At 36.3% G+C, this 19,537-nt stretch overlaps 1 protein-coding gene across 2 annotated transcripts in view; it reads left to right on the forward strand.

Annotated features, from left to right (window-relative positions):
• LOC144962678 (uncharacterized) overlaps positions 1-9,424 on the forward strand; it is a 10,283-nt gene extending 859 nt beyond the window's left edge. Inside the window, exons 2-9 of one of the 2 annotated variants that reach the window (XM_078895810.1) lie at positions 1,316-1,424; positions 2,507-2,614; positions 3,457-3,587; positions 4,359-4,633; positions 6,440-6,702; positions 7,518-7,636; positions 8,482-8,653; positions 9,217-9,424. In XM_078895810.1, coding sequence (XP_078751936.1) covers positions 1,347-1,424; positions 2,507-2,614; positions 3,457-3,587; positions 4,359-4,633; positions 6,440-6,702; positions 7,518-7,636; positions 8,482-8,653; positions 9,217-9,327 — 1,257 coding nt within the window. In that variant the 5' untranslated portion in view covers positions 1,316-1,346 and the 3' untranslated portion in view covers positions 9,328-9,424. The remainder of the gene's footprint in view (positions 1-1,315; positions 1,425-2,506; positions 2,615-3,456; positions 3,588-4,358; positions 4,634-6,439; positions 6,703-7,517; positions 7,637-8,481; positions 8,654-9,216) is intronic. The other variant, XM_078895811.1, reaches the window with a different exon arrangement.
• The last annotated feature ends 10,113 nt before the right edge of the window (positions 9,425-19,537 follow it).

Here is a 19,537-nt window from a genome sequence, read left to right on the forward strand (position 1 = left end):
GTCATTCATTTTTTTAATAGGGATCTCAAGCCGTAAACAATCGTACGGCTACAGTGACCATGGCGATGGTCATTCATACTTCCGCTCTGCCTCGTCCCGAGCTGACCCGGCTCATTCTCATATAAAAACCGTGGGGACCTCTCGACTCTCTCTCTTATCCTACAGACACCAAACTCTCTCAGCTTACAGACTCCTGATACAGACACCATACTCACTACTCTCTCATTTACTTCTTTCTCAATTACCTACTGCTTAGATTCAGGGTAAGCTATATTTTTATACTTTTAAATCTATCTATTTAATATCTAGTTTTAACTTAGTAATTCCGTGATCACCGGCCATCTGGACCCATCCTAGCCATGTAGTCCTACAGCCAGAATACCGAGTTCTGGCAATCATGGTAGTTACTACATTTTCAATCGTTGTGGAAAGGTTTGAGTCTACACTGGTTGGCATTTGTTTTTAATTTTTATAAGTCTTTTAACAAATTCCAAGACGAGTTAAAATCATATCAAAACACTCTCCAGTGGATCATATGACCTTGTCGCGGTCGGAGGGCTTGTGTGTGACGGCGTGTCTCGATGATCGTAAGTGAGAGGCCAGACCAAGAATGATCTACAACGGTCAGCATCGTCAACAAGGAAGGAAGAAGGGAGGAAATCAACCGTCGATTTCAGCTTCCCCTAGTCCACACCCTTGGGTGTGGGTGTTGTCCACGACATGGGGGGGGGGGGGGGGAAAAGGGACTGACTCTCTACAGGACATCCTTCCGGATTCCCAACTTAGACCATCTGACCACTGGTAGATGGAGCTCGTCATCAGGGGACCGACATCCATCTAAGAGAAGGACACTCTGAGCAAAAACCCAGACAGATGGAGTTCGTAAACGGGGGACCGCAATCCATCTAAGAGAAGGACACTCCGTACAAAAACCCGGACAGGTCGAGTTCGCTAACAGGGGACAGCAATCGTTCTAGGAGCAGGACACTCTGAAGCAAAACCGCCACTGCCTTGTGGACAGACCTTGGATGGTCAAAGGCTAAGGAAGCAAATCCTGAAAAACAGCACATCGAAGACAGAGCAGCGGGGCCGGAAGGCGCAAATATCACAGGAAACTGGAAACTGCCACTGCATGCTTAAATCCCAATATGACATATCAAAACAAAAATTACAGTTATTTCTATGTTATATTATTGTCATTTGTTTCATCCATCAAGTAACAGTAACAGTTGCTCCTACTTTTGTTGTTCTTATTCACATGTATTAAAAAGTGCTTTGATTTAATTTGAGACTGCTTTTTTATCTATTATTGCAGATATCTGACCTGACTGTTACTGTGATTAAAGATGACGGATGTTATTGAGGATGCAGAAAATATTCTGCAAAGAGCTATTGACCTGCTTGATGTTTTTCTCAACAGGCTGGTAAGTGTAGTAATATGATGAAATCAAGTGTCTCATAATTTGACTTTTCATTGGTATATTTTTTATAAAATGTGTCTTTCCCACTTACACAAGTCTGATAATGTGTGCAGTTTCATCAGGAGCTATATATTAATTTTTGTAGTGTTTTTATGCACCTCCGTTGACGGTGTATCTTAACGGATCGTTTTTAAACACCTCCGTCAAGCATGCGCATCCCACCCAATCTCATCAGCGATATTGTGTTTCTGTATTTGGACATGGCGAAAGTTATATTGTGACATCTGTAGGATGTGTTTGTTAATAAATTTATATAAAAATAATAATAATTTAAAAAATCGAAATATTTAAAACCAGAAAATAGAAGACATATTTTTTAAAGTCTACTTTATTGAGAAAGACAATATGTTTGTTTTTTTTTTTTTTGTTTTTTTTGTTTTTCTCTTTTTGTTTTTCAAAAACTTTTAATCATGTTTTTATAAAAAACTTTGATTTTAATTTGCTAAAATTATGTATTTATTTGAGATCAGTATTTGTGTTTCATGTTTCTTTTAACTTTTGATTTTTAAAATTATTGTTATTATTCTTTAATTTATTATCATTGAATAAACATACATCGGTAATCACTAAACTAAGCAGCGTGCTAAACTACAATCTAAAACTATTTAAACCTCATGGATGTATGCAGCAACATTTTTATTAATTTACCATCACCGCCAACGGAGGTGCATACAAAAACAGTGCGTTTTTGTACACCTCCAATGGACGTGCATAAAAACACCACCCTTAATTTTTTTATAAAAATGACTAAATAATGATTTCTGCTTTTTAAAAGAGAAGTTTAAAGAACTAGTTCTGTATCTTTCTCAATGATGATATGTATGAATTTGACACACAAGTGTTGTGAATTCAATTCTCAGCATCTCGTTCACTCCGACAAAATACAGAAATAAGTTTAGTTGCCATAATTTTTTTTTTATTTGGTCATTCTGGATTCTGATTATTTATATCACAAGAATAATTTTTTGACTGTAGTTGTTGTTCACTAACAATAACAAGTTACTTTTTTTGTTATTCTTTGTCAGGTTGAGCGCTTGAATGCCAATATTCACAGACCCCTTACCAGACGTACTCTGTTGAGATGGATAGCTGCATTCTTCCCCGCTCCTGTCAATCCCAGGATTAAATTAGAGGTATTTGATATTTTTAATGATGAAAACCTGTATAAGGTAGAGGCATTGGATTTTTAAATGTCATACAATTTCAAGGCTATTTTGCATTTTCAATCACATTTTTTTTTACTCCAAAAAAGTATTTTGTTGCTAATAAAACAGAGGTCTTTTAATTTGTATACTTTAGACCAATACCATGCTATAATGTGAAATAATCTTTTACTATTTCTCATTGATACAGACCTGCCTAACCGCTATGAAAAGTTTGTAGAATTACAAATTTTTGATCTGACTGCAGAGTATCTTTAGCATGTTTAATAGAGAATGTTGAAAAGATTGTTTTGGTGACATAATACGTTAATCAAGGACTTTTTGAAGCCAATCGCAATGTTTTGCTGGGACAATTTGGTCATTTAAGTAACTTTTTTTCCTTAGAATTTTTAGAATTATGAAGTTGGCAGATCTGTTGATAGTTTTTCAAGATAAAGAAGTCTTAATTTTTAGATTTTCTTTTTTTTTAAAAATAATGAAATGAAATTTGTCTCTAGGGTCTATTCCAAGGGAAGACTAGAATAACCCAGGCGTCAGCCGCAGTGCAGCGCCGCAAATTGAGTTACGGCGAGGTGACTTGCTCAAGGCCACACAGCGCGGCGGCAGGTGATCGTATTCGGTACCTTTCGTACCGCTGGGCCATGCTGCCCCAACTTGAGAGATTTTTTAATGAAAAAAAAAACCCAAAACAATTTAAATTATGATTTTTTTAAAGCGAAGAATCATATTTTTTTGTCTATCATCTAGAAATATTGATATTTGTGCTGTCAATTTTCATGTTGCTAAATAGAAAAATTAATTTAATTTCACAGAGAAATATTGGTTCCCAGTCTCTCATGATGAGTCGATGGGCGAGTTGTGGCAGCCTTCCTTACTCCGATTCAGTGTCCAGTTTGAATCAGTTGGTGGAGGAGGATCTTGGAGACAATATCGTTAGGTATAGGTTAGTGTAACTTTTGGTTTTCTTTGTTTGACTCATTGGTTTTTTTTTTATCTCGTTTTTTTTGTTGTTTTGTTTTTGTTTTTGCTATATTTTGTGCTTACTTTCTTATCCGAACTAGCGACCACCTGAGCTCTAGCCCTTCGGTCTTGTGCCATGACGTAGAAGTTAGACGTCTATATTTTGTAGATCAATAAATCTGTAAAAAGTAATTTGGAAACTAAATTCTGTTGTTACTCTTTATAAGAAACAATTGTTATATTATTGATATAATTTACATCGTCATCACAGCCTGCCTTCTGTTATGATAAAAAATTGTAGAATTACAAAATTTTGGCTTTTTTTTCTATTTGAGAACTTTATGACTGTCTCAAATGTCTTGAAAACTTATTGAAAGTGGAAGTTGATGCCAGGCTACAAAATTTTTCAGATTTCGAAATGTTATTTTTTCCTTGTGAGGGTAAATTGTTGTTTTTCAGATTAATTTATAGGGACCACAAGTTTTTATCTCCTAAAATGTACCAATTGTTGAATTTTAAAATAAGCAGATCTGTCATTATCATCATCATCATTATCGTCGTCGTCGTCATCATTCTAAATTAAAGATAGAAAGTTAGAAAAGTTTATCATTTGTTCTTACCTAACAATCCCAAAAAAAGAAAAAAAAAATGAAAATGACAAGATATTTATTACATTTATGACATTCTCAACTCATAATTTTATCTCGTAAATAACCTATGCTGGATTCTGTTCTTTTCTTTTTTCTTTTTACAGAATGGCGGGCAACATAAATGCTATGTCTGATGATGATGATGACGATTACGGAGACGATCCCTTTCCCAGTTCATCGATGGAGTGGAACCGCTTTACATCCACTCCTAATGTAATCCATAACGCTTCATCCTGCTCCAGTTTGGCTTCCTCGACACGAGATCCAGAAACCGACCACAAAATATCCGAAATGGAGGAGGAACTGGCATCTCTCCGTCAACAGATCGCCTTGTTGGTGATGACGCAGGAGAATACAACCATCAGCCAAACTTTTACTGGTAAGGACAGGTTATGTAGTCTTGTGGTATGACACTCGCCTTCGAATTGGAAGGTCCTGGGTTCGATTCCCAATCTCTGAGTGGTGTTTAGTTGAGTCCTTGGAAAAGGCTCTTTTTACTCACATTCCGCCACCGTACTCGGGGTGTATTGTATTTCTTTTATTTTTCCTCCATCATACCCACTATGTCATAAGTGGAAAATTAGTGCGGTAAAGGCAATCGTTCAAAACATTCCTCTTTTTTTTACTTCCTGTCACCATATCAGCAGGCTTGCCCACCAGTATGATTTCTCATATTTCAATAAGCTTTGAGGTCCAAAATATGGGAATATGTAATGAGAATGTTGATTGAAATATGATAATATGGGAATGTTGACCAATATGTGATAAATGCAGAAATTCAGAGTTTTTATTAAAATGGGGGGGAGATTTTAAAAGTAGAAAAGTTGAAGGTAATCAAATATTGTCTTCTAGATGAGAATCGGAGTAGCCAAGCAAATAATTGTCATAGGAATAGCAGGAGTTTACTACCCTCTTCTAGCTTGATAGGTCTCCATAAATTCGATGATTGTTTGATTTTGATATTTTTGATTTTTTAACATGTTTGAATATATGAGAAAATGACCATAGATATTGGGAGAAATATGAGAAAATGAACATAAATATTGGGAAAAACATGAGATAATGACAATAGATATTGGGAAAAAATAGAAAATGACCATAAATATTGGGAAAAATATGAGATAATGACCATAGATTTTGGGAAAAATATGAGATAATGACCATCGATTTTGGGAAAAATATGAGATAATGACCATAGATTTTGGTAAAAATATGAGATAATGACCATAGATATCGGAAAAAATATGAGATAATGACCATAGATATTGGGAAAAACATGAGATAATGACCATCGATTTTGGGAAAAATATGAGATAATGACCATAAATATTGGGAAAAACATGAGATAATGACAATACATATTGGGAAAAACATGAGATAATGACAATACATATTGGGAAAAATATGAGAAAATGACCATAGATTTTGGGAAAAATATGAGATAACGACCATAGATTTTGGTAAAAATATGAGATAATGACCATAGATTTTGGTAAAAATATGAGATAATGACCATAGATTTTTTGTAAAAATATGAGAAAATGACCATAGATATCGGAAAAAAACATGAGATAATGACCATAGATGTTGGGAAAAATATGAGATAATGACCATAGATTTTGGTAAAAATATGAGATAATGACCCTAGATTTTGGTAAAAATATGAGAAAATGACCATAGATATTGGGAAGAACATGAGATAATGACCAAAGATTTTGGGAAAAATATGAGATAATGACCATAGATGTTGGGAAAAATATGAGAAAATGACCATAGATTTTCGAAAAAAAATATGAGCAAATGACCATAGATATTTGAAAAAAATATGAGATAATGACCATAGATATTGGAAAAAAATATGAGAAAATGACCATAGATGTTGGGAAAAATATGAGAAAATGACCATAGATTTTGGGAAAAATATGAGATATTGACCATAGATATTGGAAAAAAATATGAGAAAATGACCATAGATGTTGGGAAAAATATGAGAAAATGACCATAGATTTTGGGAAAAATATGAGATATTGACCATAAATATTGGGAAAAATGTGATAAATCATTTCAAATGGTTGAGGTTTGTTGGCAAGTTTTCATCAGCACTGATTGGTAAACTGCCTGAAATAAACTTTCAATTGAATTCTATTGCTTTCTGAATGTTAAAATATTTTTTTTTCTCTTCCAGAATCCTCATCAAAAGAGTCCGATATTTCACAAGCGGCTGCTTTGCCTTTACCCGAGTCTCCTTCTCCCTCTTCTAGCCTCGAGTCTGGATACGAACCCATCCAGCCTCTTCTGTCCTCTAGCTGTTCTGACAATACTGTCAATTCACCTGATTCCAGCATTCCTCCCCCTCCACCTCCTCCACCACCCCCGCCTCCTCCCCCATTCCCTCCCATGATGTCATTGACGAAGCCCCGCGGTCAGGATGTCCTGAAGTCAGTTAAGGTTGGTATCATAAATAAAAACAACTCTTGTGTCCTTCAACCTTTTGAGATATTAAATGAAAACAAGAACTGGCTTCCCGTTGAGAAACGTAAAGAATATAATAAGATCTGTACTGTTGTTTTTAATTGAGCTTATATATAGTGCAATATCCACTAAACATGCTCAAAGCGCTTTACAGTGGTCTCTGGCCAACACCTGAGTATGGTGAGAGAATCTGAGTAAAGGGTCTTTTCCAAACTCAACTATGCGCGAGTGAGGCTCGAACCCAGGACCTTCTGATCCGAAAACGAGTGTCATACCATAGACCACTGAACTCTGATTGCAGAAATCTGAGATCAAAGTCTGATAATCACATTCCCAGTGAAGCCAAAAATGATTCTCAAAATTGGTGAGCATGCGTTTGAATATTCTGCACCCCTTATCTAGAACTCCCTTCCAAGATATATCATAGACAGTAGTGATTCAGAATTCTTTAAAAAAAACATCTTAAAATGTAACACTATATAATTATATTGCTTCGTTTCTGACTGCATGTTTGAGTGAAAGTTGTCACGGTACATATTAAAAATAAGTGCTGCCCCCCTGATATTTTGGCTCCTATCAGTCCATATATTATCATTATTTTAAAGGTTCTCTGTTTGAAAATATTTGATAATGAGTCTTTTTTTTTTCAAATTTAAACGTAGAAATTGAAGTGGAATAGCAAAATTCTATTATTATTTATTTATTTAAAATTCCGAGCTCCTCGTGTTTATTTTGTAATTTTTCATATCATTCCATGAATTATTAATTCATTATTTCTTACAATATTACAGAAGAAAGTTGGCTTTTCCACTTCCAGTGACTCCGACTTGGATTCTAACAATACGGATGTTCCAAAAATGACCGACATCCTCAGAGATCTTGGCAGCGTTAAACTCAAAACTATTGAAAGGTAAGCTTGCTTGTTTGTATGTTTTGCTTTCCTTTGGATCATTCAAAGTTTGAAAGTTTTAGTTTTAGAAATAGTATTATTCTGTAATAGACAAGGTTGCCAATTTTCCGTACATTTACAGAATTTATTATGTTATGAACCTTCAGTATATTTTCCAATCACCTGCTAAACGGGGAAAAAAGTAAGTACAAAATGCCTTTTTACTGGAGTTCAGCACTCAGAAGGGGGTCAGTCTATGTGTTTGCGTTAAAGTTCAGTAAATCTTTCCTCCTGAATTGGCAACCCTGAATAGTTCCTCTGACAGTTACATCACCTCTACCTGGCCACGAGAAGAACACTCCACAATTGAGTCTGTCTACCACTCCAAAAGAAGTGGTTTCAAACGTAGTAGCTATCTATCTTGAGGCCCTCTCATGACCTCAAGAAGTTGCGAGAACTCAAAGATAATTTCTATCTTTGAAACCACTTTTTTGGAGTGTTGGATGGCGTCGACTGTAGAGCATCCATTTCTCAGCCAGGCACAGTTGCCGTAACAGTCGAATCACGGGTTCAACTCCCCATTGCCACAAGAGTTTTGTTCTCTATCGTCTTCTTGCGCTTCTCTACTCACTTCATTTCTTGTCATGAAAACCGGGTAATCTGATGTGGCTGCAAAATAGCACTTTTGCTGTTGCCAGGATTCTCTGAATTTGAGGAAGCAGCATTCACAGAGTTCATGGTTTCAAGATTTAGGAAACCTTTATTGTAAAGGGATTTGAAACTTTTGATACACGAACATGTTCAGGTTTGTTGACAAATTGAACCCATTTGCTGACTTGTGATGAGGATTTTCAAATGAATTTCAGGTCACCAGGAGGAACCCCATTCAGACCAAAGCCCCGCCAAGACCCAACAGATCCAGCCTCCATTATTGCTATGGCTCTGAAAAAGAAATTCGCTCATCACCGGGGGTTTTTCAGCCCTGAATCTGACAAAGAAAACGACAGCCCTTTCGCATCTCCTGACCCATTTGCAGCGGTAAGTTTGTTGTTTGATAGCAAGTAAATCAAGGAGTATTTTTATCGTGTATTTTATCAATGATATCTGGTCTCGTGATGAAGCCGTAGAAGCATAGACTTGACCAAAATCTGGAGCTGAATCTACTGCTTGGGTGGGTTTTTTTTGACATCCCATAGTGGGCAGGGAGGCACTTACTGTGTCTTCTATCCCTCTGTATCTGTTTTCCAACATGCTCTCTGTCTTTGATAAAGAACAGAACAAGTGTGTATGAAAGATGCCAGATAAAGCGAGAAAGAAAAATACAAGAAAAAAAAATAAGTAAAATGAGTACCTGGCCATTAACAGTGTTGTCTCTGTCAGGAAAATAATATTGTAATATCGCCTAATAGTAATAGGCGTCATGTCTCTTTCTACATATTAGATGTTGCTGTTTGTCAGGGACCCTTTTAAAAGCGCTTTGAGCTTATTTAGTAGATATTGTGCTTTTTAAAAGTTCAAATTTTTAAGACTATCTCTCAAAGGCAAATTACCAAAAAGTTTCTAGTTGTCACGGAATTTTTGTATTGTTTTGTACTCACCAGACATGTTCCAAGTCTACAAAACGCCGCCTCAGCCTACTGACTCCTGGAGATGGTCACGGATCGGACAGCTGGAGCCCTGCTGCTCCACCCCTCCAGACTTTAAATGCATGATGGTATTGTTATGCCCAAGGTTGTATAGATTTGTACATATCACTTATGTATTTTTTATTTTGTGTAAATCTTTGTTAACTACAGAAAAAAAAAAGAACAGAAAAAGCCTCCTGCTTTTTGTTGTTTAAATTGTTCCAATGTTTTTGTTCACTGTACTTATGCTAATGCTGTATGCTAGTCTACTGTATGCTTAACAAGTCCGACTCCAGAGGATGGTCATGGTTCCCTGATAGCTTGAACCCTAGTTTTCCACTCCTCTAGACCTTGAACTTGAATGCATCATAGAATATTTCCGTGCCAAATTTTATAGATTTCTACATTCGACTTAGTGTATTTTGTGTGGTTCACGGTTTACTGCAAATTATGTCTCTCTCTCTTCTATTGTTTGATGTTTTATAACGTTTTTGTTTCATTGTACTTACATACCAATACTATATTATATAATAATCATTATTATTGCTAGGTAGGAATCTTTCGTATGGCGTTGCAAGCACTGTAACAAATGAGCACGTGCATAGATAGTTTTATTAAACTATCATTAACATGCAAAATCTAAAGACATTAGCTTTGATACTATGCCTATAATTTGTCTCAGAAAAGTGTAATAAATAGGCACAGGGTAAAAGTAACCCAGGATAAACTACGGATGTAGTCGGTGGTAGGGTTGAGTTGAGTGAGTTAAGACTATTGAGACAAATAGTTTTTGTGGGGATGCTGCCTCTGTAAGGCAGGCTTGCTAACCAGTATGGTTTCTCATATTTAAATACGCTTTGAGGTCCAAAATATGATAATAATAATATGGGAATATTGACTAAAATATGCAAAATGATAAAGGTCAGGATTTGTGACAAAAAAAAAGGGGGAGGGGGGATGATTAAAATAGTGGAATAGTTGTGTGGAAAAAAGTGATAAATGTTTTCAAATGGCTAAGTTTGGTTGGCAAGTCTGTGTATGGTTAGGTCTTAGTGGTGATCTCAGACACACAAGATAGATAGCTCTTGGTATCCACTTGTAATTGTCTTACATTTTCTTTGGTGCTTTTGAGTGTAAATGGTGCTGCTCGTAGCTCGAAGAAATCAATAACAATGTGAAATTGAATGTAGGCTTCAATTTAAGATACAAAAACAGATAGAATGGAGGTTTCAGGTTTCCTCTTTATTAACAAAACAAGATGAATGAAACGCTACAGACGAATGACATAATGTGGTAGTGGTGGTGTTAAGAAGAATCATCCGAAACCTCTGTTTTATATCTGTTTTCGTATCTTAAATTGAAGCCTACATTCAATTTTCCATTGTTATTTATTGGTGCTTTTGAGTGTATCTAAACTCCATATCTACTGTCGTTTCACTCACCCATGGTCTTCCTATTAAATGGCGCTGAAATGAGTTTAAAGTGTGACAGGTGCCTTAAAACCCTTGTGAGCAATCACCTGTGGTATTGAATTATTGTTATTCATATTTTTGATGATAGTATTATTGTTATTATTATTATTATTATTATTATTATTATTATAATTATTATTATTATTATTTATTATTATTATTATTATTATTATTATTATTATTATTATCATTATTATTATTATTATTATCATTATTATTATTATTATTATTATTATTATTATTATAATTATCAAATTTGATATTTATTAATTTTGTTGAAAGTCGTCGTCACTACGATCTGAAAGTGTGAAACTTAGATTTAGTTTAACATATAATATTATGAAGACAAAAGTGCAAAAACTTTCTTCACTTTAAAGACTTATTAATGAATAATTTTCAACCTATTCTTCTGTACGGTAGAAAAACGCGTCTTAAAAATTTTGGCCAGAAAACTCATCCTTAAAATATCTATCAGTTAAAGTGTCATTTTAATCGATTGAAAAAAAATTTTCTTTATTTGAAGTAAATCAGATGACTTTTCATGAAGTTATGGTCAGATGTATGGGAAAGGTATCCAGCAACTTTTCCCATATTTCATACTTTTTCAACTTGACTAGTTGTAAAAAAATATTTAGAAGTGAAATTAAGTTTTGGTATTTCCAGAAGATGTACAAAAAGGGTTGAATCAATCATTTATGACAAGAAATCATTTTTGATTTTTTAAAAATTGACCTTCTAACTAAACTTGGCAATATCTCAGTTCAAACCTTTCCACCATCCGACTGAGTATGTCATTCACTGTAACGTTTAGTTGCCACGTTGATTTCAACGTTGTGATCCATCAAACAGATCTGCATACTTGAAATTGGAAAAATTCGTAGTTTTCAGGGCGGGTAATAACATAGTAGTAAACGTTATAAATACCATTTAAGAAATGACCAATTTGTGTTTATAGACGTACATTGAGTTAATGTTTTAAACTCCTTTATATTATAGTAACTCTGGCAACAAAAGCTTTGTTTTCAAGAAGTTGATTGAATTAAAGATCTTTCTATAATTGTCAATTAGGACCCAACAATTCGTATTTTTGCAAAATGTTGGTGGTAGTAGGGGATGTGCATCCAGTTGATGACTTACATTATAGTACAATGACTTACATTATAGTACAATGACTTACATTATAGTTCAAGGACTTACATTATAGTACAATGACTTACATTATAGTACAATGACTTACATTATAGTACAATGACTTACATTATAGTACAATGACTTACATTATAGTACAATGACTTACATTTTAGTACAATGACTTACATTATAGTACAATGACTTACATTATAGTACAATGACTTACATTATAGTACAATGACTTACATTATAGTACAATGACTTACATTATAGTACAATGACTTACATTATAGTACAATGACTTACATTATAGTACAATGACTTACATTATAGTACAATGACTTACATTTAGTACAATGACTTACATTTAGTACAATGACTTACATTATAGTACAATGACTTACATTATAGTACAATGACTTACATTATAGTACAATGACTTACATTATAGTACAATGACTTACATTATAGTACAATGACTTACATTATAGTACAATGACTTACATTATAGTACAATGACTTACATTATAGTACAATGACTTACATTATAGTACAATGACTTACATTATAGTACAATGACGTACATTATAGTACATTGACTTACATTATAGTACAAGGACTTACATTATAGTACAAGGACTTACATTATAGTACAATGACTTACATTATAGTACAATGACTTACATTATAGTACAATGACTTACATTATAGTACAATGACTTACATTATAGTACATTGGATTGTACTTTCTTTATTTGACATAAAACGATTCTTAATGAAGTCCAGTTTTGCTTCCAAATTTTTACACCCATGTTTTTTTGTTTTTTGTTGTTGTTTTTTGGTGAAATTATTAAAAAGTTTTGTAACATTAAGAAAGATTCCTGGATGGGGTTTCTGGCCTCCCATAGTGGGCAGGGTGGCACTTACTGTGTCTTCTATCCCCTTATATCTGTCTGGGTGGGGTTCTTGTCCTCCCATAGTGAGCGGGGTGGCACTTACTGTGTCTTCTATCCCCTTATATCTGGGTCGGGTTCCTGGCCTCCCATAATGGGTAGGGTGGCACTTACTGTGTCTTCTATCCCCTTATATCTGGGTGGGGTTCCTGGCCTCCCATAATGGGTAGGGTGGCACTTACTGTGTCTTCTATCCACTTATATCTGGGTGGGGTTCCTGACCTCCCATTAGTGGGCAGGGTGGCACTTACTGTGTCTTCTATCCCCCTATATTTAGGGTGGGGTTCCTGACCTCCCATTAGTGGGCAGGGCGGCAGTTACTGTGTCTTCTATCCCCCTATATTTAGGGTGGGGTTCCTGACCTCCCATAGTGGGCAGGGCGGCAGTTACTGTGTCTTCTATCCCCCTATCTGTTTTCCAATTTGCTTTCTGTCTTTGTCTTGGAATGAGATTACTTGGTTTTACCCTGGCCTTAGCCGTGGTTCTTAGCTGGGAGGGAAACAGTCAAATGCATAATTATTGTCTTGGGAGATGATACTTTTTTCCTTGTAAATCATCTCTCTCTTATATGTACTGTTCTATTTATTATTTTGAATGTATAATGTAAGCATTTGAGTGTGTTCCTCTTAGTGGGATCTTGTGCTGGTGTCTGGGTGAGACATTTAGGTGATCTCAAACCAAGTACATTGATTGTGTGCTCTTGGAATCTACGTCTGTTCCCTATTTGAACCACTCCCCTTTGTCTTATTCTTTTCCTCAAGTCCTTTTAATTGTACATCTAGAATCTTTTCACTTTCCAATTTTCTTCCTTTTTACTGGCGCTGATATTACCTCAATGTGTTGAAAGTGCCGTAAAACTTTTAAAAACAAACAAAAGAAATATTCAAAGTTATCCATCGGTTTTCTCACGGGTGAGAGGTCCAAGGTTCGAACCCCAGTCGAGACGGGTTTTTTTTTGGGATGTTTTTTTTTTTTTTTTTAATTATTTTTTTTCTTTCTGCTTTGTCTTGGTACTCTTCCCCAAGGAAAATAATGAAGCAGGGCTCGAACCCAGGTCACAGTCCAATGTCTTAACCACTCAGCCACTTCGACACTATTTTTATTTCATTGGTATGTACTCAATCTCAACAGACGGCTTGTAGTAGTCATTTGGAAATATAAGGCCCAAGAGCTCAAACGTATCCCATCAAAGCCATGAGACCCATGGAGCTGGGATTTATCCTGGTTTCTATATTGTGAAACGGACAAGTGCAATTGCTCGCTTCCCTTTGGATAGGATACTTGTCCATCGCAATGTACCTTTCACCAGATGTAACAGTCCCAACAACCCAATCACAGCTCGGTGGACAAGGGGGTCAGAAAAAAAAATGTTGACTGCACCTGAAAATCGATCTCAGCCCCCTCCTCCTCTCTCTCTCTCTCTTCCCCCCCCCCCCCTCCTCTCTCTCTCTTCCCCCCCCCCCCCCCCCCCCCATCCAACCCCTGTGGGCGGAAGTTTATTGAATTCTGCATTAAATGAACAGTGACAATTCTTGGTCTTAGTCTTAAACAGAGAACTTTCTACGACCCACCCCTTCCTCTTCATGCTCTTCGTATTCTTATTCTTATTCTTCGTCGTCTTCTTTTTTTTTTTTTTTTTTTTTTTCTTCTTCTTCTTCTTCTTCTTCTTCTTTCTTCTTCTTCTTCTTCTTTTTCTTCTTCTTCTTCACCACCACCACCACCGGTAACAAGATAAATTTATTATTGGAGGGACTTAATCAGATTGCAACAAAATATTGACAAGATTAACTGAGTCACTGCCCTTCTCTTCGTTTGACACGATGAACATAACTGGCTGTTTTTACTGGGTGGGGTTCCTGACCTCCCATAGTGGACAGGGGGTTACATACTGTGTTTTCTATCCCCTTATATCTGTTTTCCAACATGCTTTCTGTCTTTGTCTTGGAATGAGATTACTTAGTTTTGTCCTGGCCCTGGCCGGAGTCCTAGCTGGGAGGGAAACAGTCAAATGCATAGTTTTTGTTTTGGGAGATGATATTTATTTCCTTGTAAATCATCTCTGCTATGTATTATTATATTTGTTATTTGAATGTATAATGTAAGCATTTGAGTGTATTCCTCTTTCTGGGTGGGGATCCTGACCTCCCATAGTGGGTAGGGAGGTACATACTGTGTCTTCTACATCTATCCCCTTATATCTGTTACCCAACATGCTTTCTGTCTTTGTCTTGGAATGAGATTACTTGTTTTTTTCCTGGCCCTCGTAGGAGTCCTGGCTGGGAGGGAAACAGTCAAATGCATAGTTATTGTTTTTGGAGATGATATTTTTTTTTCCTTGTAAATCATCTCTTGTTATGTATTATTATTTTTGTTATTTTCAATTTATTATGTAAGCATTTGAGTGTATTCCTCTTTGTTGGATTTTGTACTTGTGTCCGGATGAGACTTATAGGTGATCTCAAACTAGGTACATTGGTGGTATGCTCTTGGAATCTACATCTGATCCCTATTTGTTCCCAGTTCCCCTGTCTTACTTTCTCTTGAGTGCTTTAATTGTAATTCTAGAACTTTTTACTATCCCATATTCTTCCTTTTTACTGGCGCTGACATGACCTTAATGTGTTGCAAGCACCGGAAAACCCTTTAAAAATAAACAAGCGAACAAACAACTCTTTATGACGTTATTGAAGGGGATGCACTCTTACACACTCACTTAATCCTCACTGCGCCGTCGAGTGCTTGAGGCAACAACACGTGATCGCCAATGCTCTCGGTCTTTCGCTGTCTAGGTTGCATGCAGGCTGAGGCCCTGTGTTTTTTGTGCTCTCTTTATACTTCTCCAATTTTCATTAGGTCTACATCGGTTTCTTTTTTCTTGTGGAGTTCAGCGTAATAGTAATACAAAGAACAAGTGTGTATGAAAGGTGCAGGTTAAAGCAAGAAAGAAAAAAAAAACCATCCCAAAAAATCAGTCGACATCGACTGGGGATCGAACCTCAGGTCTTCTGATTACCGGTCAGACGTGCTACCATTACACCACAGAGGCTCCCGATAGTTGGGACAATTTTAATAATCTTCTCAAGGGTACGCGTTTTACGCTGTGAACCCTCGCTTGCATCAAACAACACATGCATTCAACACGAGAGGACGAGGACGAAGATATTAATTTGAGTTGCTCCATTTGCGTAATGCTGTTCTCGGGGTGCAATCCATTGGAGGTACTTACGGTGTCTTCTTTCCCCCTATATCTGTTTTCCAATTTGCTTTCTGTCTTTGTCTTGGAATAGTTGGTTTTGCCCTGGGCCTGGCTAGGAGGAAAACAGTCAAATGCATAGTTATTGTTTTGGGAGATTCTACATTTTTCATTGTAAATCATCTCTCTGTTATTTATTGTTATATTTATTATTTTGAATGTATAATGTAAGCATTTGAGTGTGTTCCTCTTAGTGGGATCTTGCGCTGGTGTCTGGGTGAGGCCTTTAGGTTATCCCAAACTAAGTACATTGATGGTGTGCTTACGATGCTTACATCTGTTCCCTATTTGAACCATTCCCCTCTGTCTTACTTTTTCCTCAAGTTCTTTTAATTGTAAATCTAAAATCTTTTCACTATACAATTTTCTTCCTTTTTACTGGCGCTTATATGACCTAAATGTGTTGCAAGCGCCGTGAAACCCTTACAAAAACAAACAGTCCGTTGGCATCCTTCTGACATGACCAAGCCACCTACAACGTCGTGTATTCACACTGCCAATAAGACAGCTACTAGGTCTTGATATTTTAACTACAGATTTTGGGTGGGGTATTTTGACCTCCCACGGTGGGTGGGGTATTTTGACCTCCCACGGTGGGTGGGGCATTTTGACCTCCCATGGTGGGTGGGGTATTTTGACCTCCCATGGTGGGTGGGGTATTTTGACCTCCCAAGGTGGGTGGGATATCACCGCTGCTGTGTCTTCGTTCCATCTTCTTTCCTGTTCTAGGCTGCTACTGCTATCTGTCTTTGTCTTGGACTAAGATTATTTGGTTTTGTCCTGGCATTGGCTGGGGGGAAGAATTCAAATGTATCGTAGCTATAGTTTTGGGAGATTATATTTTTATCATTGCAAACCATCTCTATCTGTTGCGTATGTTATAGTTTTAGTTTTGAATATATATTTTATAAACATTTGAATGTATTCCTTTTTATTGGGATCTTGTGCTTGGGTCTGGATGAGACACAACTCTTTGAAGTTGGGGTTACCTTAAAGTTGTCAAAGGCACATTCTAAACAACGAAGCAGAGAGACATTCTGTCATTGTCTTTGAATCTTAACCTGGAGGTATCGAGTTCGACACCCACCCACAACAAGCTGTGAAATCTTGATCTAACGATCCAGGGTGTTTTTTTTTTATCACTAAAAAAAATATTTGTTCCCATTAGAATGAAAAGTGTACTTAAAAACAACAAAACAAAACTAAACAAAGCAATCCCCCCGCCCCCCCCCCCCTTCCAAAAAAAAAATAAAATCCAAAAGTCCCCGACAAATAGGAAAACATTATATAAATAAGATGAAGTTTCAAGTGTTTGATATTATCATTAACATAATCATGAAATGTCGCAACATCATTAAAATGTCTAAAACTTATTCTAAACAAACAATCATGCTACAAGCTGTTACGATAGGATAATATATACTTTGTCTTCGTATAAATGGGAATCATCACCAAAAAAATCAAAAAAAAATCTCAATTTCCCAGATCCGCGGACTGTCACGGCTACAGCTCCATCATTTCTCCAGAATCATTATCTAATCTATCGCCTTTGTCTCAGAATCAAATTTATTCCTGGAATGAGAAACTGGCTGTGACTTGTTGCCTTGTAGTATTCAGGTACTCAGGATTCATTACCAAAATCGATAGAGCATTCTTTGAGTTATTGTTCCCATTGGAAAACGAAGACTTGGGGACTCAACGAATTTTCAGCCTATTCATTTCCCTCTTCCCATCTCCTCCCCCATCTCATGCGGCTATGTGGTCTAGTCGTATGACCCTCGTCTTCGGCTCGGAAGGTCTTAGGTTCGAGTCCCGCTATGAGTATGAGCGAGGCATAGTTGCGTCCTTGAAAAAAAAAAGGCTCTTGACTATTTACTCGTATTCTCTAACCGTGGAATGAGTACTACGAGTACTTCGTCGTTAACAGCATTATCTCTGTCCGAAAAGAATTGTAATATCGCCTAATGGGCGCCATGTGTGGTCCTTCATATTAAATGTTGCCGTTGGTTAGGTCCCCCTTGTAAATCGCCGCGTTATATAAAAGCTCAATTTTTTTACATCCTCTCCGCTTCCACACCTCTATCACCCCCCACCCCCCAGAAAATCAATCATCAATGTTTTGTTTATTCATCTTAACAACGCCACTACCACATCATCTCATTCATCTGTGTTTCATTCATCCTGTTTGTTGATAAAGGGGAAACCCGAAACGTCCATTCTATCTCTTTTCGTAATTAAATTGAAGCTTACATTCAATTTCACACATTGTTTTTCATTTTTCCGAGCTTCGAGCAGCAACAGTTACATATATTCTGAAGATACACCAAGCTATACTAAGCACAAATGTCCTTCACCTTATAATCGAAATGTATCGTGCTTCTTTGGAGCTTGATTCTTAGCCGTATTTCTTCATATAAAATATCAACAAACAGAACATGACCTTGGAAATGAGACAACATAAAAAAATATTATATTTGCAAATTGAGTTTGCGATGTCAAGGACTTGAATATGTACACCGATCTAAAAGTACAGAAAACATTTTTGTCACAGGACATGTTTATTGTGATATAGAGCCAGAACTTAACACCATCCCAAACCACACCCCCACCTAAATGTTGTGTCTATCTTCAAAATACTAACAAAAGAGCGAAAATGGAGAGGCTTCGTATGGGAACCAAACAGACAATGGACGTTTCGGGTACAAACCCTTCGTCGGCACAACAATACACAGATAAACGTGGAAAACAAATAAAATAAAATGCAAAATTACTTGTATCGTCTGTACTCAAAATGGTGGTTGCAGACTAATAATAATAATAATAATAATAATAATAATAATGCTGAAAACTTATATTATATAGTTGACAAGATTTATTTAATATCGTAATAAAAATAAGTATGGACCACTTTTGACATTGAGAGAGCATGCAAAATTTTAGAAAAAGAAAAGAAAATCTTAAAGTCTTGGACTTCGAGTCCGGAACTTGATCTTTTATTTTTAATAATTATTTTTATTTATCCAGGGCCCCCGGAATTGATATAAAAAAATAACGGCCAAGAATTTAAAATACGTTGGCCATTGATAAAGGCATCTGCGTAGAACCATGGCCGAAGTAAAAGTAAAAATAGAGAGCAAGAAAGCAAGATATCGTCCCACTAGGTCAAGGCTGGACAATACCAAATCAAGAACTGGGGCTATTTTTTTAATGTAAGCGGACTAAATTTAGTTCTCTATTTACTAACTAGTCTAGTAAATTACCTCCTGGTCTTAAGCCTGATCGATGCAAGTGACTAAAAAGATCGAATTTTATGAACGTTTCTAGTCTCTGACTAGCTAGGCTCTTGACTAGAAGTGGGCGTTGTAAGGACGTCGACTAATTCGGTTATTTTGTGCTGGTAACATCACGCTCTCTAGTACACGATGGCAGGCAAGATACCGGCCTTCATACTTTCAACGCAAAAGATTTCCAAATAGGACATTAGCAAC

The sequence above is a fragment of the Berghia stephanieae genome, chromosome 1 (assembly GCF_034508935.2).
Source record: "Berghia stephanieae isolate SIO BIC M18660-M18661 chromosome 1, UCSD_Bste_1.3, whole genome shotgun sequence".
In the NCBI taxonomy this organism is placed as follows: Eukaryota; Metazoa; Mollusca; class Gastropoda; order Nudibranchia; family Aeolidiidae; genus Berghia; species Berghia stephanieae.